The 22089-nt window shown below is 39.4% G+C and overlaps 4 protein-coding genes across 4 annotated transcripts; 3 read left to right on the top strand and 1 right to left on the bottom strand.

Moving 5' to 3' along the window:
• The first annotated feature begins 3632 nt into the window (after nt 1-3632).
• LOC149388328 (histone acetyltransferase subunit NuA4-domain protein) lies at nt 3633-6186 on the top strand. Its single transcript, XM_089624687.1, has 7 exons — nt 3633-3836; nt 3916-4010; nt 4180-4280; nt 4546-4615; nt 5580-5607; nt 5710-5770; nt 5867-6186. Exons 1-7 carry the CDS (start codon nt 3824-3826, stop codon nt 5970-5972), a joined length of 474 nt encoding a protein of 157 aa, XP_089480813.1. The 5' UTR covers nt 3633-3823; the 3' UTR covers nt 5973-6186.
• Nucleotides 6187-8294: 2108 nt separating this feature from the next.
• On the top strand, nt 8295-10046 carry ADF6 (actin depolymerizing factor 6). The gene is made up of 3 exons (XM_089623229.1): nt 8295-8584; nt 9172-9437; nt 9541-10046. The coding sequence occupies exons 1-3, from the start codon at nt 8561-8563 to the stop codon at nt 9689-9691; spliced, it is 441 nt and encodes a 146-aa protein (XP_089479355.1). The 5' UTR covers nt 8295-8560; the 3' UTR covers nt 9692-10046.
• Nucleotides 10047-10562: 516 nt separating this feature from the next.
• On the top strand, nt 10563-14708 carry LOC149388330 (uncharacterized). Its single transcript, XM_089622399.1, has 6 exons — nt 10563-10884; nt 11513-12370; nt 12438-12560; nt 12736-13619; nt 13702-13822; nt 14235-14708. Exons 1-6 carry the CDS (start codon nt 10594-10596, stop codon nt 14706-14708), a joined length of 2751 nt encoding a protein of 916 aa, XP_089478525.1. The 5' UTR covers nt 10563-10593.
• Nucleotides 14709-18722: 4014 nt separating this feature from the next.
• Nucleotides 18723-20613, bottom strand: LOC149388331 (protein FAR-RED ELONGATED HYPOCOTYL 3-like). Its single transcript, XM_089622400.1, has 3 exons — nt 19742-20613; nt 19434-19652; nt 18723-18779 (listed from the first exon to the last, which is right to left on the bottom strand). The coding sequence occupies exons 1-3, from the start codon at nt 20561-20563 to the stop codon at nt 18723-18725; spliced, it is 1098 nt and encodes a 365-aa protein (XP_089478526.1). The 5' UTR covers nt 20564-20613.
• Nucleotides 20614-22089: the final 1476 nt, after the last annotated feature.

The raw sequence follows: 22089 nt of genomic DNA on the forward strand, positions 1-22089 counted from the left end.
TCTCTCTCTTTCCTTTCTTCTTCTTCTTCTTCTTGTTTTCTTCTCTGCATTTTTTTTCTTTTCTTCGATAATGAACCATCAGGTATGTAGTGAAATGTCAAAAACGCGTCTATCACTATTTTCTCCCTTGTGGACCTGAAAAATTACAGACACACACACACAAAGGGAAACCCTTTCTGGTCAAACACTGCATCAATCGTGAAAAATAAAAAAATAATTTATCATCCTGTCTCTCATTTCCATTCTCAGTCAAAGTTCAAACTGCGATTGTTCATCAATCCTCTCTCTCATGAAGTCAATGGAATCATCAACTTCATTTCCAATTGTGACAAATTCATAAATTAAAAAAATAAAAAAAGCAAGCAGCAACACCAAAAAAAAGGAACGAACGACCCTATCTCTCTCTCACCTGCGCGCACAGAGAGACAGAGAGAATGAAAGGTGTGGTTTGTATATTTTCCCTGGCGGCGTTGTTGTTGTGGTGGGGCTGTGGTCCGGCGTGGCGGAGGACGACGTGCAGTGCCTCCGGGGAATCAAGAGCGCGATGAAGGACCCACATGGCAAGCTGTCTTCCTGGGACTTCACGAACACGTCCGTGGGAGTCATCTGCAAGTTCGTCGGCGTGTCTTGTTGGAACGACCGCGAAGACCGCATCCTCAGCCTGGAGCTCCGGGACATGAAGCTCGGCGGCACAGTCCTCCAGTCCCTGGAGTACTGCGGAAACCTCCAGAAGCTCGATCTCGCCGGCAACTCCCTCGCCGGACCCGTCCCCGTCCAGATCTGCGCGATTGATTTTGAAGTTGTTTCTGAGGCTGGGAATTGAGATTCCGAGTGGAAGAGGTTTGACTGTGTATTGGATGATTGTGGAAGCCATGGAAATGGGAATTGGAAGCCACATGTGAGATCAGAGAATGGTGTCGTATATCATTTCTAGAGCTGAAGAAGCTATTACGTTTGTCTAGAAATCTTTGTGTAATTTAAGGGATAATCGAGGAAAGTACAGGTTTTCAGGTTTGTTTCCAAAGTAAAATCATACGTATATAACTATATATGTATGAGAAACAAATGGAAGTGTTATAAAAAACGAAAATAGTAATTTCAAAATTTATTGAAACAAATGGAATTGTTTGATGAGTTTTGTTCATTATCGAAGAAAAGAAAAAAATGCAGAGAAGAAAACAAGAAGAAGAAGAAGAAAGGAAAGAGAGATAGAAATATTTAATTATTTAATATGATAATAATATTTAAATATTAAAAGTATATAGAATAATTGAAAATACCCTTATACCTTTTAAAATATTGCCACGTCATCAAAAAGTTAAACTTAACGTCCAAACACTGACGGAAGTGGCAAGTTGTAACACGTGTCTAAGTTCTGAGATTAGTTCTGCAACAATTCCGAGTCCATGGGGTGAAATAAAATCGAGGTACGAGTCCAGGGGGTAAAAAAGGAATTAATTCTAACTTATTACTAGGGAAGCAGCTTTATTTATTACCCGAATATAAACCCGTTACCTTGAATAGTACCCGTTATGGTTTAAACGGTTCGGATATAGTAGCAGAATATCGTTCCGTATCCAATTACCCAATATCCCTTTAATTTTTTCTCAAAAAATACTTTTGTAATATAGGGTGATGTAACTAAATAGCCAATTTAAAGTTATGAATTTGCAAAATAATCAAGATTTGTCTTAATTGCTTATAATAATTGTCAAAAAATTTAATTTTTGCTGTAAAAAAAAAATAAAAACGTAAATTTGACTACTTTGGTGAAAAGTTGAAACATTTGTCATTTTGCTAATCAATAAGTTGGAGTAGGAGATCATAGGTAAGACAAAGCAAAACAAAAAAATATCTTATCATCATGCTTATCATACACACGGCCACACACACACACACACACAAAAAGAAAAAAAAAAGAAAAAGAAAAAAGAGGAAGAACAAAAAAGAGAATAGGGAGCTTAAAAGCTCAGATCCTGGATGCCAAAGAAAAACGAAAAAGGAGAAGAAGACGACGTGACTTTGGCACCCCCAACGACGACCACGGCTCTAGCGACTCCGGCGTCCCCGGACAACAACGGTCGTGACTCATCCGCCCACCTCGCCTCTTTGACGGTGATTTTACGATGGTATTAACGGAACTCTCGTCGGACCGCGAAGACCCTGCTCGGACCAATACGGCCTTGGCAGAGCTCTCACCCCACTGGCGAGTCGCCACGAAGTACATGGCCAGCACAAGCCACCGTAATTGCGAGACCATCGATCCATGTCGAAGCGCGTGGCCGGCGAGCCACCGCGAGTGCGACACCGAAGATCCACTCCATCTGTCTCGACGATGCCCGTTTGAGCATAACCATGTGTCTCCCTCATGAACCGACATCCGGTCCCTCGTCAAATGACCGCCTCCGATCAAACGTGTAACGCCATATCCAAGCTTGTAAAAAAAAATCCAGCACGCGACACGTCACCGCTGGATTTGGGGGTTGTTAAGCGTGAATATATACACAGCAAACAAGTGAATTGAAACATATATGCAAAAACAATGCCTCAATGACCACATCACAAGCTTGGAAAAATAGCCCCTTTGTTGACCAAGTCATGCTGCCACATCATCCGCCCATTATGAATAATTTCTTAATGCCCTTTCCAAATGATGGAGTTTGCACGTGAAAACCAAAGCCAAAACTCACATATGCAAAAAAAAAAAAAACCCTCACATATGCAATAGGCTACGTCATCCGATATCAACATGCATGTGGAACCACCATTTGGGCCAAATTCTGCCAAAGCATAAAGCCTCTTCGCTCAAGCAAATGGCCACTGACCAAAGAGATTTCTTTCCGCTCAAAACCCACCGATCTCTCATTTTTTGCTGGGACCCACAATCAAATCCTAAAACCCACCAACACCACTTGAAGTCTCTCCTACTAAAAAAAAAACTATAGCAAAAATTCTACTCAACAAAACTCTATCACTTATATACATTTGATACTATAATAAAGGGAATCAAGATTATCTCCACTCATACAAACGTCACCAAGACTAATGTTGAGCGTCAGAGCACGCGCCGAAGGAAAATCTCCCGCGTCCCTCTAGTTCACGTTTCTTTTCTTATTTTCTTAGGAATCAAGGACGAAGAACGCTTTCCCGACGAAGAAGAAGGCAAAGCATTATTTCCCTCTTTGCGATTCTAAGATCCTCTGAAGCTCTTGGACGCTTTGGGCTTTGTCCCGAACTTCTTCGAGTCATTTGGACTCTTGAAAAGTAATTTGGGCCGACCCGAGATTAGGCGCGCGACCAATCCAAGCACGCCGCGTGTTCACGACTGTTAAGTCTAAAAAACGGCTTAACATTTTTCTAGTTCACGTTTCTTTTCTTATTTTCTTAGGAATCAAGGATGAAGAACGCATTTCCGACGAAGAAGAAGTCAAAGCATTATTTCCCTCTTTGAGATTCTATGATTCTCTGAAGCTCTTGGACGCTTTGGGCTTTGTCCCGAACTTCCTCGAACCATTTGGACTCTTGAAAAGTAATTTGGGCCGACCCGAGACTAATTGCGCGAATGTTAAGTCTAAAAAACGGCTTAAGTCAAATATTAACTTTAAGAACCCCATCTAAGACAAAAAGAACGAGAAACACATGTTCGAAGGCGAAAATAAAAAATCATTTCGTGTACTTGCTGAAAAATTCGCAAGAAATTTGAAACCCTAGAAAGTTCAATTCTAGCAAACAGCCCCTTTCTCTTGTTTCCGTTCGTCGACAGAAATTTGGGTGTTGGTGCTCTCCGTTTTGGGGATAATTGTTTCTTAATTGAAGCTCAGAAATGGATTCTGAAGGTAGCAGTTGAATTATATAATCTTGTTTGAAATCTTAATGCGAAAGATTCGATTTTTGACAAATATTTGAACCTGTTAGCACAAAAATCGTCGCTGAACCCCACGGCGATGCTTTCTTCCCTACTCGGAAGGCGAGCCAAGCTTCAGGAGGAGCTTCGAAGCATTGAAAAACAGGTTCCATGGTTTTTTTTTTTGGAATAATTTCGACATGTCAAACATGTGCAAAATCCTATCTTTAAGCCACTTTCATGCCAATCTGTCTTCTCAAGATTTGGGTTTTCAGGGAAGAGAAGTTTTGTATTGAATTTTGTAAAAGACAGTGTGTTCTTGACAATTCATATAGGTGTATGATATGGAGACTAGCTACTTGCAAGACCCTAGTCAGTGTGGCAATGTTTTGAAAGGTTTCGAAGGATTCTTGTCGTCTTCCAAAAGCACTGCTCTGTACGGATTAACCCTGATTTTTTTTTTCTTTTTTTAATTAATCTTTTAGTGAACTTTTTCCTTGATCAGAGTTTAAGTTTATCAATATGCTGCATTATCTATTTGGCCGTATAAATTGTATCACTGTTATGCATTCTCTCATTCAATCCCTAAATTATGATCCCTACTAGTCAAATATTAGGGGAAAATTAATCTCTAGAATGATTCCTGTTTAAATCATCCATGTTTCTTGTTTGATGGAAAATTAAAAATAATGGTGCTTCAGGTTGAAGAGGTCTAGGAAGTTTCAGCCCGAAGATCGGCTTTTTTCATTATCTTCGGTTACATCGCCAGCCGTACGTATTCTAACCTTTAAAGTTGGTGTTGATGGTTCTATCTGTTCCGTATGTGTTTTTATATTTCTTTTAGGTCTTTTATACCCAAATTTGTTGTTAATCCCAAACCATGGCCAGTTAGGGTCAAGAAAAGAGGGTTCTGATACGACTTTGACCAAATTTTATGTACAGCTTTAGTTCTACCTTTGTGATAGATAGTTCTGGAGATTGTTGTGGCAAATAGGTTCTCGCCATAACAGCCTGTGAATGCTGAGTTTGGCAAGGTCACAAATTCGAATCATGATAACCAAACGATTCTTGTTCCATGAAACCTTGGGTTGGGGTCCATTGAGTTCTGCAAGTTTTAGTCTAATATCTTCTTACATCAGTTAATATTAACATTTTAATTTTCATAAAGGCTATGTGTGAACAAGTCGTGGTTTATACATTTGCCAGTTTTTATTACAACCCAGATCTAATCAAGCAAAATGAAATATCAAGGGAAAGCTAGAGTAGAAATTAATTCTTTTATTGGGTTTTAGAAGTCGAGGAAAGTTTGATGGAAATAGTAGATTCTATACTATTTTCTCATTCGTGTTCGAATGCGTTTAGTCAAATGAAATAACAACTAATGGAAAGTTGATAATTAATGGAGAGAAGAAAGCTCACATGAGCGGGGTCGGAAAAAATAAAATCTCGAACACATGTGAATCCCATGAATTTTGATTTTTCCACATTATTTTTTCGTGGCATTCGATACACGTTCTAGTTATATATATTCTCTCAAGTTTTTCAGCCCATTTTTTTTCTCACTTAAAATTATGAATTTTCAGTTTCTGTTCTATTGCCTGTTCCAAGTTCTAAACATAGCTAAAAGATGTCGCTTACATTTTCATTGTGTCTCAGCCGAGTTAGGAAGCTTTTGTTCTCTCTTTCTATGATGGATTAATTTATAAATGTCTATCTTCCCTCCAAATTTTTTTAGGCTGAAGAACTTGCAGCTGGCAGAGATGGTAATTATTTTGCTTAAATATTAAATACTTATTATATCTTCCATTCTGATTTCTATGCCTATTATTATAACCGACGTTTGATTAAATTTCTATTTCTCGCAGATGGGAGATCAGATTTCGGTCCGGGACGGTCCAAGGGTGGAGGAATATATGCAAACGGGCAGTAAGTAGCACCGAGTCTTAGTTTGTGCTTTGCTTGATTTTCAGGAGAAAAAAAAAACGAGTCATTACATTCTCAAAATAACATGCGATTTTGCAGAGGAAAGCCGAAGAAGGGTAGACCCACGCCTAGAGATACCAAGAGGCTTAGGCCTCCGAGTGAACAAGACTACGACTATGATGACGATCCTGAGTTGACCTTGTAAAATGAGCACTGTACAGAACAAGCTTGAGCTTGAGGTTGTAATTCTAGGCATAATCAGTTATTATGATAAGTTAAAATGTGGGGTTTGTAACTGAACAACGATGCTAAGTTGTTAGCTAATCTGGTGGTTTTTGTGAAGTTTTTTTAGGATTTTTGTTAGTCTGACACCACAACCATACAGGGTGTTATTTAATTTCTAACGACTATTAAGAGCATCTCCAACAACTATTTTATATTTTACAATCTTACCCAAAAAAACTAATTTATTTCATATTAATCCCAATATAGATATCACTAAAAATAAGTGATACGTATTGTAGGTGTAAAGTTTGCCCCTTTGAATTAAATGTTAATGGAACGAAAAAAACAGTCACTTGGGAAAGCCCGCGCGACCCAAACAACATGTAGAATAGCCAAACGATAATGCCTTCATCGTTGATCATCTGGGCCTGACCCATATTTCGTATCATGACTTCGGTCCACCGTCAAATGGCATCAAAGGATTTCGCAAAAATTGGGTATTTGGATTTTTGTAATCATATTATAATTGCATTTCAGTACATAAATGGTTCAATGAGGATGATTTCAAATTATTGCTTGTGTTGGCGACAAATTTCGACCTTGAATCAGCAGACAACATCGATTTTTTTATTTATTTTTTTTTCCTTCAGGCGATAGGGTCTTTCGAGACTTAAACCAAGCCTTGGAAACAAACTGAGCGCTTGTTAGGGTTTCCGCCGCAGAAGGTCCAATCAGCTCCACCGAGCCGGAGAAATCATGGACGTTCGTGCTCTGAGGTTTTCTTTTTGCAGTTTATATTTAACATAATGTATTATGTTTTAAGCCAATAATTTTGGCACTTTTTGGGTATATTTTGAGAAAAAAATGTATCAAATGGTGCTACATTATCAATGGTTCTACAATGTAACTCCGGGAAATATATGTTAAAAAACTATGAAAAAACAAGTAATATTAACCATCTGAAATAAAGTTTTAAGAAGAATATTTTACTAATATTAAATATTAAAAAATAATTTATCATGTCCGTAATAAATAAATTAACTAAAAAATAAATTAAATCTACTCATTAATTGATTAAATTATTGCAGACTTGTCGAGTAAATTTATATTATTTTTTAAAAAGAAGTTGCACTATCGGGATACTGATTTAATTGTTTTTTAAGTGAACAAATTTTTTTCAAAAAAACAAAAATTCAAGACGTAATAATAAATAAACAAAAATCTCCCAAACGCGGCGAGCAGAAAGCGCTAGTGTGGGACCTAAACAGTTGGCTTTTCCTGATCATCATGTGTGCCTGTAGTAATGAAATCAAACGGTGCAGATTCAGCCATGTATCCCCACTTCTGGTGGAACCGGCCGTATCAGAAAAGCAAAAGATCTAAAGTGCGCACGTATACGTGGAGGTATGTTAGATTCGTAGTCTTTCTTGGTTGTAGTCAATAAACAACAATTTTCTAAAGTCAAATAAGACAATAAATACATAAATAAAAAAGCAATCCTGCGTTTGTATAACGCATCCCCTTTTCCTTTCCTTGTCTTGCTTTTAAATGTGTTGGGTCCACCGACTTTTCTTTCTTTATCCCTATCTATAATAATTCTATGCTCTATTTACGTACGAAATTTCTTTTAGAACCCAAAATAATGTATTTTAATGTATAGTTATTAGCATGTTTCCAAAAAAAAAAATGTATAGTAATTGATGAATAAGGCCTGAGAAATTTCATAAGATCCTATTTTTGGACGACGTATGTCCCACTGTCTAATTTGACCGTAATAAAAACTAATTAGAATTTTCCTACCGCCAATAATTATTTCCTTTTGCTTTCATTACTCGATCCTCTCTCGTCTCTGGCTCTCTGCCCGTTGAAAAGGTAATCATCTCTTTTTTTTTACCAAGCCGTTAATGGTTTGATTTTTATTTATTTATTTAAAGTGTACTCAAAACAAAATTTAAAAAAGGAACAATAATTGAATTTGTTATATATTATGCACAAATTTGTTTGTTAATATTTATGATTTACACCAAGCGATATGCATATATGATGTCGACTTGGCTGGCCGGTCTATTTTGCATGGCTCAACAACAGTCTAGAAAATACCCCAAAAAAAAAAAAATCGGAAATAAAAGTGTTAGATTAAAAAACAAGATATTAGCAATTTAGCATACGAATCTTTTTCATCAGTATGTTGTGGACTTGCATAAAAAAATAAAAAAATAAAAGAGCTAAATTTATTTTTTTGTCCTTCGAATACGAATCTTCCAATATATTGTTATTTTCTCTTTTACCCATCACCCACTCGGAAAAGATATCCTCGCGAGAAAAAAAAATGAAGTAGGAGAGAATATTGAAAACTTGTTTGTTTGTGTCTCTTCTTTTCTTTTTAATTATTTCCTCTCTAGATTTGCCATTCCGTGTAACACTTACCCACCGGACGCTGAGAATCACCGCTACGCTTTTATTTTCTTCTTCTTCTTCTTCTTCTTCTATTTTCTCTTCTCGGATCTTCTTTAGATCTTTTGAATTCTCTTTTTCGTTCTCATCGTCTCTCTGATCTCATTTCCAGTCATGTCTTTCAGATGGCTCAGTCGGGTATTTCTCTCACTCTATGACGATTCTTAATATTAAATAAAGAAATTCTTGATTTCTGCGTTTGTTATATTGTTTCGTAGATTTTGCTTCGATTCCAAATATATTTCAATATATAATATTTTGGATAAAGATCTAAGCCCTATTGTTCTGTACCAGGTTTTTTCCTTTTTTTTTTTTTTTTTGAAACTGAGGTTTTTTCTTTTTGTTGAAACACTAATTTTAAAAAAAAAAAAATTCCGGCTTTTCAAATTATTTCGTATCCTTTCGCCTTTGGAGTCGAGAGATTTCTACCTGATTGCGATTTTGTCACACGTTCAAATATCTGATGAGAGTTTATATGGGAAATTATATTATTAGTTTAATAGATAAAGTAGTCCTGTGGATTTTGGATTTTGGATTCTGTTCTTCGGATTTTATAATTTGATCCCAAAATGAGTTTTATCAGAATTGTATGCGACGGGGTTTTCAATCACGAGTGCTTGACTTTCAGAAATTTCATGTCCGTATTGTTTTGAATGCTTTAGATCGGAGAGCTTCATGGTTTCTGATACAAAAATCGTGGTTTTTCTTTTGTTATGATGATACAGCCAAATGCTACATCTGGGATGGGAATCGCGGACCAGAGCAAAGACGCTTTCACTGAACTCCAGAGGAAGAAAGTTCACCGGTACTTGATCTTCAGGGTCGACGAGAAGAAAAGAGAGGTCGTCATCGACAAGATCGGAAGCCTCGGCGAAAGCTACGACGACTTCACCGCGGCGCTGCCCGAGAACGATTGCCGATACGCCGTGTTCGACTACGATTTCGTCACCTCCGATAACTGTCAAAAGAGCAAGATCTTCTTCATTTCCTGGTTAGTAATCTCTCTCTCTCTCTCCAATGCTGGTTTCTGTAATCTCCGTAGCGATTTCGTGTTCTTATTATGTTTATGGTAAACCCGGATTTTGAAAATATAGGGCTCCTTCGACTGCACGGATCCGATCGAAGATGCTTTACGCGACTTCCAAGGACCGATTCAGAAGAGAGCTCGAGGGAATCCATTACGAGATTCAGGCCACCGACCCAACGGAGATGGACCTGGACGTGATCAAAGAACGGGCGAACTGAGCCCACGATGATGATGATCTCTGTGTCTCTCTCTGTCTGTTATAGAACCGAAATATTCTTGCTTCTTTTGTGATCGAGAGGTCTCTCGTCTTCTCTTCTCTCGTGTATTCTGAAATGAAATGGTATTATATCGTCGTCGTCGTCCTCTGTTGAATAAGCTAGCATGTGGCAGAGGTGTTTATCTGAAGTTGCTATAACAAATTCAGTTGCTTCATTTTTTTTTTACTTACTTATCATCAGATGGTTTTTTCTTTTGGGAATTTACTGATCCTATGTTGATGATGAGTATGAGCTCTTGCTCACCTTCAATGGCGTTGGAATTATTCGAGTACTGAAAATGTCAAAAGTTTTTTTATTTTCTGTTGGAAACAAGCCGGCTCAAGCGTTGAAACGAACTGAAAATTAACTAAATGAGACTTTGATGTTCCTCATCTATAACTTGGAAAATACCACGGAAACTCTATGTGTTGCCTCATTCTCTTAACTTCGTTCCTATACTACTTTGGGAAATTGCTCTAAATAGGAGTAAATAAAAGGCTTTTTACTTTTTTGGACTTTTTTTCAAAAAGGTCACAAATAGGACTTGGTAATTAATTTTGATTTATGTAATTACCCTTTTACCCCCGTGAATATTAAAATTTAAATAAAAAATGTTACTATTTTATTAATGACCGGATTTATTACCTTGCCTCCACGTCACCTTCCTCTTCATTTACCTTGCCTCCACGTCACCTTCCTCTTCATTTCTTCATTGACCGAGTTTAACCAGAAGAGAGAGAGAGAGAGTGAGAGCGAGCGACAAAAAAAAAAAAAACCGTCCAACTTCCTTAACCAAATCGTCTCGATTTGTTTTTCAAACTCCATAATCTCTTCGTCACTCTCGTCCATTCTTCGCCCAAGAAATGAAGATAAAGAACAAGTCGCCGACCAAACGCCCCCCTAAAGTTCCAAAACCAAACCCTAAAAAGAGGAGTCTTCCTCAATCATCGGCTGAAACTCCACCTCCAGTGACGCATGCATCCCCGCGTCGGAGTCCACGCGTGACTTTTGGCTCGGAGTCACCAATGCAAAACTCCCCGGCGAAGAAATGGAAGAAGGTTCTTGCGCCGCCGAAGAAGAAGAGGAAGGTGGTTCTTGAGTCGCCTTCAAATTCTGACTCCTCTGTTCCTTGTACATCCGAGAGACATCAGAAGGTGAGTTTTTTTTACTTGCATGTTAATTTTGTGTTGATTATGTGTGGATTTTGTGTTGATTCATGGGTTTGCATGTTTATTGTGTGTTTCATGTAACTGTTAGTTTGACAAAAGTGTTCATTTTTTACGTTATTGGGGATTATGTGTGTATTTTGTAAGAAAATTAGATTTTTCTAGGCTTGCTCATATTAGATGTAGGTTCTATGAATTGTTTTGTGTCACACATTTCTGGGTATCGTGATAATTGTGTCATGAAATTTATGGATTTCTGTGACAATTGTGTCACGAAATATATGGGTTTCGTGACACCTATGTGACGAAATTTCTGGGTATCGTGACAACTATATCACGAATTTCTGGGTATCGTGACAACTATGTCACGATACCCTGAAATTCGTGACACAATTGTAGCGAACCCCATAAATTTCGTGACATAGGTGTCACGAAACCCTAAAAATGTCGTGACACAATTATCACGAAACGCAGAAGTTTCGTGACACAAGAGTCACGAAACCCAGAAATGTCGTGACACAATTGTCACGAAAACCACAATGTTTATGTGTTTAATGTTCCAACTCATATGTGTTTAATGTTTTAACTTTTATGTGTTTAATGTTGTAATTTTTAGGGTTTCATACGAAGGATAAAAGAAGATGAAATAGAGTCCGGCTACTCGTTCAACTTCCATGGGAACTTGGACGATTTCGAAAAGGAGACCGGCATGACCGCCAACCAAAAAGACTTATTCAAAAAGACGTGTTTTGGGCAGTTTCTAGACATGCCCTTGATAACAAAATCGTCCAGAATAATAAGCCATTTGGTGTTGAGATCTGGTTATTATGATGAGGCCGGTGCATCTAACGATTCTCTGGTCATGGAGATTGGTGGAAGACCCCGCGAGTTCACCAAAGAGCACTTTTCCCTGATCACAGGGTTAAGATTCAGCGAAAACTACGCAGAACAACCACGGTACGCTAATGTGGTTGAGGGAGGGCTATACAATGTCACCTTCTGTAATGGTGCTCTTTGCCGGAAAAGGGCCAACATTGGTGCAGTCCTTGAGAGTAGCCACGAATGGCCAGATGAGAGGAGGGTGAGACTACTCCTCCTCCACTTTCTGTACAATGTTCTCTTGGCGGCCGAGAAGACCGTCAACCTCCCCTGCGATAGCTACATCAAAATGGTGGATGACCCGGTTGTTTTCAACAACTACCCATGGGGAGACGTCGCCTGGAACTTCTTTCTAGGTTCTATCGTGGGCTTTGTGAGCAAGGCCAAGACCATCAAGGAGGGTAAGAACCCAAAACTCCACCTGCCGGGTTTCGTGCTCCCACTCCAGATATGGGGTTACGAGTGCATCCCACGATTCGTGGAGCTGGAGTTCGCCTCAATACTCGTTGCCGACGCAACGCCGCTGATGAGGCGTTGGGCTACTAAATCAGGGAAGGTCTTGGAGTCCCAACTACAAAAGATTCGATTCCAAGAGGTATGAATATGATTGATAAGAATATGTACATTTAATTAAATTTTGATTAACTTCGGACCTCTTCCAGATCGAATTCAAGCCGATCGGTGGTGAGGTAGAGTCTGCGAAAACTGCGAGGACTGTTGTGAGCCCTTCTGAGAAGAGGGGGAAGAAGAAAAAAGAAGACATTGTTGCATCATCATCAATTGAGGTAATGGTTTCTTAAGTAAAGTAAATTCGTGATTTTATGGCACGAGTATACGTGATGTCGTGACATCTACGTCACGAAAGTATGTCACGAATATAATTGATTTCGTGACTTGTATGTCACGAAAATACTTAATTTCGTGATTCTATTCTCATACAAAATTATTTGTACATTGCAGATACGCATGTCCGCAATGGAAAAGGATATGAAACATTTCAGAATTGAGTTTCTTGAGTGGAAGAAGCAGTTTTCCACTGAAATGCGATCCATTTCAGAAACCTTGAAAGAGGTTCTGGACAAGCAACAATCTCAGGATGATGATTTTGTCAACCTCCAGAAATATGAGGAGGAGGTGACGGAGAAGCAAGGAGAAGAAGAAGAGAACAAGGAAGAGGAAAAGGACAAAGAAGAAGTGAAGGACAAAGAAGATGAGAAGGACAAAGAAGAGAACAAGGGAGAGGAGAAGGACAAAGAAGAGGAGAATGACAAAGAAGAGGAAAAGGAAGAAGTAGTTGTGGACAAATCAAATGAGTTGGAGAACAAAGAAGCCGAGAAAAATGATGAAGATCAGCCATCTATTGGAGGCCAATGTAAAGAAGATGATCTGCAGAAGAAAAAAGATGATAGTGAAGATGACGAAGACGGTGGGAGAGGTCCTGAAGATGAAGGGCCAAAAGAAGTAGACAGGAACCAAACGCACGCTGATGGCGGCGAGGACCAGACCCAAGCCGGCGAGGACCAGGCCCGAGCTGAAGAGACCCAGGAGTCTAAAACGCCTGTGCGACGTCCAGAGGCGGCTGATGAGGTCTGTTCCTCGTTGTTGAAGATGCCTGGAAAGCTCATAATGATTTCATCATCTGATGAAAAGCCTACTCGCCATAGGAGGGCGCCAGCGGTCTTCACACCGACACCCGCGCCGGCTGTGTTTACGAGGTTCACACGACCACTTCGGCCACCGTCAGTCTATCCATTCTCCTACCCTAAAGACGAGATTTCTGTGGGAGATATTGCAGCAATGGCTAAATGGATTAAAGTTGGTCTTAAATCGAATCACAAAAATGCGTAAGTATCTTTCTCCTTCTTACATATATTGTCTGGTAATTTTAAATAAAAATGAGATCTAATACTTGTGATTTTTCAGCAGTCCGAAGTACAAGTCACCAGAAGAAGATTTATCTCCCTCGTTCCATTTTACGGTGGTTGAGATTACATCGAAGACGTGGTTTTACTCTTTGTGGACCCCGGTTGAGTGGCTTACGGGAGAGGTACGTCCGCTCAACCAGGTTTTTTAGAGCCAGGGATGACAAACACCACTGCACTTCGTGACGTTTTTTGTTTTTTGTTTGTGTCAATGTAAATAGATAAAACCATGATTTTTCTAGCTTTGTTGTGACCTGTTTTTTATTTGGTTTTTTGAACTTCATGTAATAAATTCTATATGTCGTGACACTGAATTTCTGAACCTGGATTTATTTGTTGTGACCTGTTTTTTATTTGGTTTTTTGAACTTCATGTAATAGTCAACTGCATTTATTTGTTGTTAATATTTAGTACGTGACAACATTGTCACCAGAAACTGTGTTGTTGTCACCACATGAAGATAAGAATCTGGTGACAATATTATCACGAAGTGAACACTTATATGTCACTGATTTCTGTGAATTTTTTATTTTGCAGCATATGGACGTCATTTTCTACTACTTGAGAAAGAAGGGGAAGTATGGAAATGTCCGAAAGCCGTTTACGACAACCAACTCGTACTTTCTACCAATGCTCACCCGATGCCATGATGCTTGGTCCAAAGCGAAGAACAAGGACGTGTTTGATTGGACGGACCATTTAGTTGTGCTTGACTACATAACTGCCGAAAAACAAACAGGTTTTGCAAACACTCCATGGGCAGATGTTAACACTATCTACGTCCCTGTCCATGTGCCGGACCACTGGCTCATTGTCGTAATTTCCCTAAGCCGTAGAGCGCTAACAATATACGACTCTATGGACTCGAAGTATGCACGCAATGTTCGTGATAGCATACAGATGATGGCGGATTTTATCCCCATTGTGTTGGCCGTCGTCGGTTTGGGAGATGGCAACTCGGAGCCATTTAAAATAGTAATAGCGCCTATGCCACAACAATCCAATGAGTAAGATCTCTTCTCATATCATGTTCTATTTTGATGTATATTTAATACTAGTAAGCAACCATGAACAGGGGAGACTGTGGCATGTTTTGCGTAAAGGCCGCCGAATTTATGATCCATGGGATTCCGGTGAGTAGTTTGCATCAAGACAATATTTCCATGTACAGAAAGAAGATGGCAACCGAGTTGTACAAGCACGGGGCATTAAAGATGGCAAACAATGTTGAGTCAGACGAATAGAATTGAAAGTAGGAGAAGCGATTAGTGATCCAAACTTTTTAAATAGGGTGAAGTGTATTGTTTTGGAATGTCTTTGTGATGGCGGTGTGACTCTTAATTCTCCTTTGTAGAATTTGTGTGACAAGGTCGTCACTAAGACATGGTCTATGTTTTATAAGTACGTATAGGGGCCAGTAAATTATTAAATATGTAACTCTATACTCTTTTGGATGTGATTATATGAAATACAATTCATATGATTTATATGAAAAATGGGGATTTCGTTACTTCTCTGTCACGAACAGTGGCAACTTCGTTACTTCCCTGTCACGAAAAAGGGGCACTTCGTGACGTTCCTGTCACGAATATTGTGCACTTCGTGACGTTACTGTCACGAAAAATGGGGATTTCGTGACGTTCATGTCACGAAAAATGTGGATTTCGTGACGTTCCTGTCACGAATATTGTGCACTTCGTGACGTTCTTATCACGAAAAATGGGGATTTCGTGACGTTCCTGTCACGAAAAATGGGGGCTTCGTGACGTTCCTGTCACGAAAAATGGGGGCTTCGTGACGTTCCTGTCACGAAAATGAAGTCTTCAAGTCACGAAACGGTACGTTTTCGTGACATACCAGTCACGAAATTGTTCCCTTTGATGGAATTTAATGAGAAATCTCTTCTTCTTTTCATTAAATCCGTCGTAGGGGATAAATGGTTGTTATGAATATTAAAATGATAAAATTTGAAAAATAAATGGACAGCCGTTCTACTTACCTAGAATATCAAGAAAATATGAGAATGATAAATGGTAAGTGAGTTCTACTTACCTAGAACATCTTGACGAGCTAATGTGTTTTGTATCGTGAAGTGTTGTTGACATACATTCATTTGTCCCATTTCATTTCATCATCTCAAAGGGACAGAATTTAAAGTACTCTAATAAACATATAAACATAGGTAAATGAGGTTGAACGTCATGTCGTCCGACATGTCGATTTCAACTCTAATTTATCCTTAATGTTGGAATTTTTTTATTAATAGCGTTCGTAGTCCTCCCAAAACAACTCATTTAAGAGTCTATAAGATGTCATGACGTTCCTGTCACGAAAAAGGGGCACTTCGTGACGTTCCTGTCACGAATATTGTGCACTTCGTGACGTTACTGTCACGAAAAATGGGGATTTCGTGACGTTCATGTCACGAAAAATGTGGATTTCGTGACGTTCCTGTCACGAATATTGTGCACTTCGTGACGTTCTTATCACGAAAAATGGGGATTTCGTGACGTTCCTGTCACGAAAAATGGGGGCTTCGTGACGTTCCTGTCACGAAAAATGGGGATTTCGTGACGTTCCTGTCACGAAAATAAAGTCTTCAAGTCACGAAACGGTACGTTTTCGTGACATACCAGTCACGAAATTGTTCCCTTTGATGGAATTTAATGAGAAATCTCTTCTTCTTTTCATTAAATCCGTCGTAGGGGATAAATGGTTGTTATGAATATTAAAATGATAAAATTTGAAAAATAAATGGACAGCCGTTCTACTTACCTTGAATATCAAGAAAATATGAGAAGGATAAATGGTAAATGAGTTCTACTTACCTAGAACATCTTGACGAGCTAATGTGTTTTGTATCGTGAAGTGTTGTTAACATACATTCATTTGTCCCATTTCATTTCATCATCTCAAAGGGACAGAATTTAAAGTACTCTAATAAACATATGAACATAGGTGAATGAGGTTGAACGTCATGTCGTCCGACATTTCGTTTTCAACTCTAATTTCTCCTTAATGTTGGAATTTTTTTATTAATAGCGTTGGTAGTCCTCCCAAAACAACTCATTTAAGAGTCTAGAAGGGAATGTCATGACGTTCCTGTCACGCAAAATAGTGATCTCGTGACGTTCCTGTCACGAAAAATGGGGACTTCGTGACGTTCCTGTCACGAAACATGGGGACTTCGTGACGTTCCTGTCACGAAAACTGGGGACTTCGTGACGTTCCCGTCACGAAACATGGGGAATTCGTGACGTTCCTGTCACGAAAAATAGGGATTTCGTGACGTTCCCGTCACGAAACATGGGGATTTCGTGACGTTCCCGTCACGAAACATGGGGATTTCGTGACGTTCCTGTCACGAAAATGAAGTTTTCAAGTCACGAAACGGTACGTTTTCGTGACATACCAGTCACGGAATTAAAATCAAAACATTAAAACATTAAAACATTGTAAATATTGAGTACCTCATCTCGAACTACATTTTATTTCTTTCCGTCAACCCCCCTTTGGCAAGCCGGCAAATCTTTATGGTCTTCGATAATAGCTCCCTTTGATTTCAAAAATTCCTCCCAATTCTCGCCGAATATTTCTTCAAGAACGGAGTTAGCCATCAAAACCGGAGATTTGTAATCCTCACCTGCATGCATCTCTACATACTCGTTGTATTCAGCGTCGCTCATGTCATGACGCTTCTTTAATTTCCTGGGAGGGCGCGGATATGGAATCATGTAATATCTCGCGGTCGAGTTTCTACTTCCTGAAGGCATCTCCGACGTCTCATTCACCGTCGACACCTTTTTACTCGAATCGCTTCCCTTCGTCGTTGGATCTTTAGCGTCCATTTCACCGTTAGACTCTTTCGAACAATATTATCAGTTTGATCTGAGGTAAATATTTAAGGTCGGATAAATATGAGGATTCTTTACCTAACTTTTGTACGTAAATGCTAAAATAAATTTTCTTACCTAACTTCCAAAGTTAGTTGTTCAGTAATTTAATTGCTATTAATGCCATTTATTGATATTAAATATCCATATCCCAATTACCAAGTCGGTCAAAACAGCGAAAGATATCATGGTTCATGAAAATGGCTCGAACTTCGTGAGTTCTATGTCACGAAAATGGAATTTGTATCTGTTACAAAACACAATACATAATCCAATACAACACATACACACATAAATCTGTTACCTTGAAATCTGTTTACATCATACACACATATATTACAGCAAACATCATAATAACCAACAACACAATAATCAATCTCAGCCTCCGATTTGCTCGACAGTGATGCTCAATATCCAACTGCAACTGGTCAATTCTTCTCAGCAATCCTGGAATGATTTTCTTTGCTCTTTCAGAAACTTCAGGATCAACCCATTGAAAAAAACCACACCCACCCTCTGCCTGAAAATCACCAATTATAGCCTCAAAAATCAGGTATTTGTTTCTTGTATTAGAGCATATATGAGTTCTGGTTGTATTCAAACAGGATACAATATCCGGGCTAGCTGCAAAGTGGACAACTGCAAGTCCAATATTAACCAAATACCTTTGGGACGAAAAACCCAAATACCCAAAAATCCAAACCACTCTCAGAATAGGATTTTAATCAATTTCAACCAAACATTCAAAATCAAAATCCTTACCGTCGTCACGTGGCAATTTCTGAACCTCCTACCGGGATTATCCTTGGTCCATGACGTCCTCTCGACCCATTGCACGCCGCATTTACACAGAAATTCACCTGGAGAGTCTCTCATCGTCGTCGAGTCTCTCGTCGTTGTCGAGTCTCTGCGTTCATGCTTCGTGTGCGAAGAATAAGAGTGTTGCGATGAAGAAGCGCGGTTCACTGCCATTCTCAAGTTGAAACCTCACCGGCGATGAAGATAGATCAGACGAGAGACAGCAAAAGAGATCTGGGTCGAATTTGGGGATTTAGGGTTTCAAATAATTCTCAATTGTTTTATACGTACAAATGGTTTAAAGAGGTTTTAAAATAAAATAAAATAAAATGCTTTAAGCCCCTTGATGTCGTGACTTCTCTGTCACTAAAATGATGATATCGTGACTTCTCTGTCACGAAACAATTGAATGTCGTGATTTCTATGTCATGAAAAATGATGATTTCGTGACTTCCCTGTCACGAAACAATTGGATGTCGTGACTTCTATGTCATGAAAAATGATGATGTCGTGACTTCGCTGTCACGAAATAATTGGATGTCGTGACTTATATGTCATGAAAAATGATGATTTCGTGACGTCTCTATCACGAAAAAATTTGATGTCGTGACTTCTATGTCACGAAGAATTGTTATTTCGTGACTTCTCTGTCAGTGAGAAATTGTTTAATGGGACTAAAACGTCACGAATGAGAAATATAAAAATCCATAACAAACATAACAAACTAAGTGAGAAATAAAGTAAAGTACAAATCCAAATTGGTACATCAAATAAAAAGTTTTAAAAAAAGGAACAATCGAGCTCATGTTCGGGGTCGGCTATGGTGGGTCGGGATCGCGTTGCGACATGTGGCTCGATTATGTCCTACTCCACCACAGCGACTGCATTTATTCCTTCTATCCTCATCCCCTTCCCATTGAGAGGGTATTCTTTTCTTTTTCGGTCTTCCGGCGGCACGAGCCGCAACATGAGGTGGATTTACTATTTTTTGCGTGACTTCCTCTGGAAAATTCCACGACTCCTCGCTGCCAATTGGATGAATTACACCTGCATAACAACTTCTCCAATATTCGGTGGTGTAGTAATTTGATATGTACTTCTCAACTGCGAAGTTTCGAACACCGCAAGCCGTAATGCCGTGGGGACAGATAAAGTTGTCAGTTTGAAAGACACGGCAACTACATGTCTTCTCTCTCAAATTTACAGCCCACTTTTGCCCCTCTCTATCAACGACTTCAAACTCGTACACCGATGATGGACGCACCTGTTCCGCACCCAATACCATTTTGTTTACGGGTTATAATAAAAAAACATCTTATAAAAAAAATTAAAAATTGAATGCCTATCACGTACCCCCAGTCCAGTAGATTTAGCGTGGTATTCTTCAAGTTTTTTATTCGCGTCAACGCAAAGGATCGTCAATGTTCCCAACGCTTTTTCTCTACGTTCGTAAAACCATTTACTCATTCTCTCCCGGAGAAAATCAAATAGCTTGGCAATAGGGAACTCTCTCGGTTTGACATTCATTGCATTCAGCGACTCGGCATTGTTTGATGTCATTATTGAGTACCTCTTCTCCGTGTAGAAACTACGAGCCCATTTTTCGTAGCCTACGTCGTTCTGAAGATACGCTCGGACTCTTGGATCTTCCTCATCTATCATAAGCATATACTTTTCAAACTCTGCATACGTGTATGCCTTTGCTGCAGCATAGAACGTCCAATTCACCTCTTTTGATAGACCTTTGATTTGGTTCTTCACGTTCTTCAAAAGATGAAACATGCAATAACCATGGTCTGAGTTAGTGAAAACCTTTTTCACACTGTTAATGATTCCCGCGTTCCTGTCAGACACTATGACCTGATGTGACCTCTCCCCGATTGCTTCCTTTAACCTTGTCAAGAAGTAAACCCACGATTCAGTAGATTCTGAATCACCAGCGCCGAATGCGAGGGGGTAAACTTGTTCATTCGCATCCATACCACATGCTGAAAACAGTGTGCCTTTATAGTAACTCTTCAAAAAAGTGCCGTCGATGATAACTACGGGCCGTAGATACTTCCACCCCCTTTTCCAAGCACTAAACGACATGAAAAAGTATTTGAAACGGTGGGATCGAGGAGTTGTGACAAGGTCGAATGACGAACCTGGATTGTTAGTCGACCACATGTACATGAATTTAGGCAGAGATCTATACGATGCATCATCGGTGCCAAACAATGATGTTAGTGCCGCCTGTCTTGACCTCCATGCTTTTTTGTAGGACATGTCCACTCCAAAATCTTGTTGCATGTAGGACATGATGTCTTTGGGTTTGCATGGTGAACATGAGGGATCGATGTACCTGTGTTTCATAGTCTCGCCTACAAATGTGGACGTAGCCTGAGGATGTTCTCCTTGTCTGAATTGTGTAGCACACGTGTGCTCAGAATCATACCTGCAAGAATGTAAGAGCAATGTTAATTTCGGGTCACCACGATAATATCAATGTAGAAATAAGTAATAAGTCACCTCCTCACTTCAAAGATCTCGGATGTAGTCTTTTTTACTCCACGAACAGACCACGCGCATGAGTCATCTCGACAAACAACATGGATATACCGTTTGTTAGAAGTCTTCGTCTTGAACGTAAAATGTTTCGTGATTGCTAACATGCATAAATGTTTCTTCAGAGTTGCTTTGTTGGCGTACAATCCTCCTTTGACTAGTCTCAGCGGAGAGTGCATATCTGACACATCAAGGTCAGGATGCATATTTTGGTTATCCGTGGAAGGCGTATCGCATTGACTCGTCCTCCTCGTTCTAGAGCAAGGCGTACTAAACCGTTTTGGAGTGCCTGAGCGCGGAGGGGTCTGCCATGGTGTGCCTGAATGACTCTGATTCGGGTCGGGGATCTCGGGAGAACTAGCCTCCGACTTAGGAGAACTAGCCTCCGACTTAGGAGAACTAGCCTGAATGTCCGCTTGTGCTGGTTGACCGGTGGTCGGAGTTGAACCAACGCCTGAGTCCGAAACCAACGGCTCTTGCTTCAATGGCTCCATATCTACTACCAAACTAAATTTGGATCTGTCCGGTTTCTCCTTCCGAAGATGCAAGTAACATTTCAAACTTAGGTCGGAGTCAATACTTACTGGGGGTACCGACCCTTCTGTCTCATAAGAAACACGGAGGACTTGATTTTTAGGTGAGCGATTGAGCGTGGCATACAATAGCTGCATAAACACCTCGTACGTTGCTTTTGCCGGTATTAAGATTCCCACTGCACACCCAGGGCCAGCCTCGTATCGTTCATGTTTCACCCATCTACCGCTATGCTTGACGAAGGTATGAATGTCTTTCATAACTACAAATAGTGGAGATAAAGTCACATTAAATTATTTTCTCATAAAACTTTATTATATGCGCAGATATATAGTAAGCACTTGAATCCATATTATATAATATCGTTCATATTTTTTCATTGCAGACTTTAGTTTCGTGACAATAGTGTCACGAAATAATTTAATTTCGTGACAATAGTGTCACGAAATAATTTAATATCGTGACAATAGTGTCACGAAACTACAGTCTGCAATGACAAAATATGGAGTCATGCTGAAGCTTTCGTGACTATGGGTGTCACGAAATAATTTAATTTCGTGACAATAGTGTCACGAAATAATTTCGTTTTGTGACTATATTGTCACGAAATATGGAGTCAT

The sequence above is a fragment of the Urtica dioica genome, chromosome 8, assembly GCF_054948205.1.
Source record: "Urtica dioica subsp. dioica isolate 48M chromosome 8, U.dioica_male_clone48M_v1_H2, whole genome shotgun sequence".
Classification (NCBI taxonomy): domain Eukaryota; kingdom Viridiplantae; phylum Streptophyta; class Magnoliopsida; order Rosales; family Urticaceae; genus Urtica; species Urtica dioica.

Bases quoted from the DNA above. Each gene is read 5' to 3' on its own strand.
- LOC149388328 (XM_089624687.1), top strand. The intron at 4,281-4,545 runs GTACGGATTAAC...ATGGTGCTTCAG, and splicing joins TCTTCCAAAAGCACTGCTCT to GTTGAAGAGGTCTAGGAAGT. The intron at 4,616-5,579 runs GTACGTATTCTA...AAATTTTTTTAG, and splicing joins CTTCGGTTACATCGCCAGCC to GCTGAAGAACTTGCAGCTGG.
- ADF6 (XM_089623229.1), top strand. From the start codon at position 8,561: ATGTCTTTCAGATGGCTCAGTCGG. The intron at 8,585-9,171 runs GTATTTCTCTCA...ATGATGATACAG, and splicing joins CTTTCAGATGGCTCAGTCGG to CCAAATGCTACATCTGGGAT. The intron at 9,438-9,540 runs GTTAGTAATCTC...TTGAAAATATAG, and splicing joins AAGATCTTCTTCATTTCCTG to GGCTCCTTCGACTGCACGGA.
- LOC149388330 (XM_089622399.1), top strand. From the start codon at position 10,594: ATGAAGATAAAGAACAAGTCGCCGACCAAACGCCCCCCTAAAGTTCCA. The intron at 12,561-12,735 runs GTAATGGTTTCT...TGTACATTGCAG, and splicing joins TTGCATCATCATCAATTGAG to ATACGCATGTCCGCAATGGA. The intron at 13,823-14,234 runs GTACGTCCGCTC...TTTATTTTGCAG, and splicing joins TTGAGTGGCTTACGGGAGAG to CATATGGACGTCATTTTCTA.
- LOC149388331 (XM_089622400.1), bottom strand. From the start codon at position 20,563: ATGTACATGTGGTCGACTAACAATCCAGGTTCGTCATTCGACCTTGTC. The intron at 19,653-19,741 runs GTACGTGATAGG...GGTGCGGAACAG, and splicing joins CTAAATCTACTGGACTGGGG to GTGCGTCCATCATCGGTGTA. The intron at 18,780-19,433 runs GTAATTCATCCA...GTTTCGTGACAG, and splicing joins GGAGAAGTTGTTATGCAGGT to AGAAGTCACGATATCATCAT.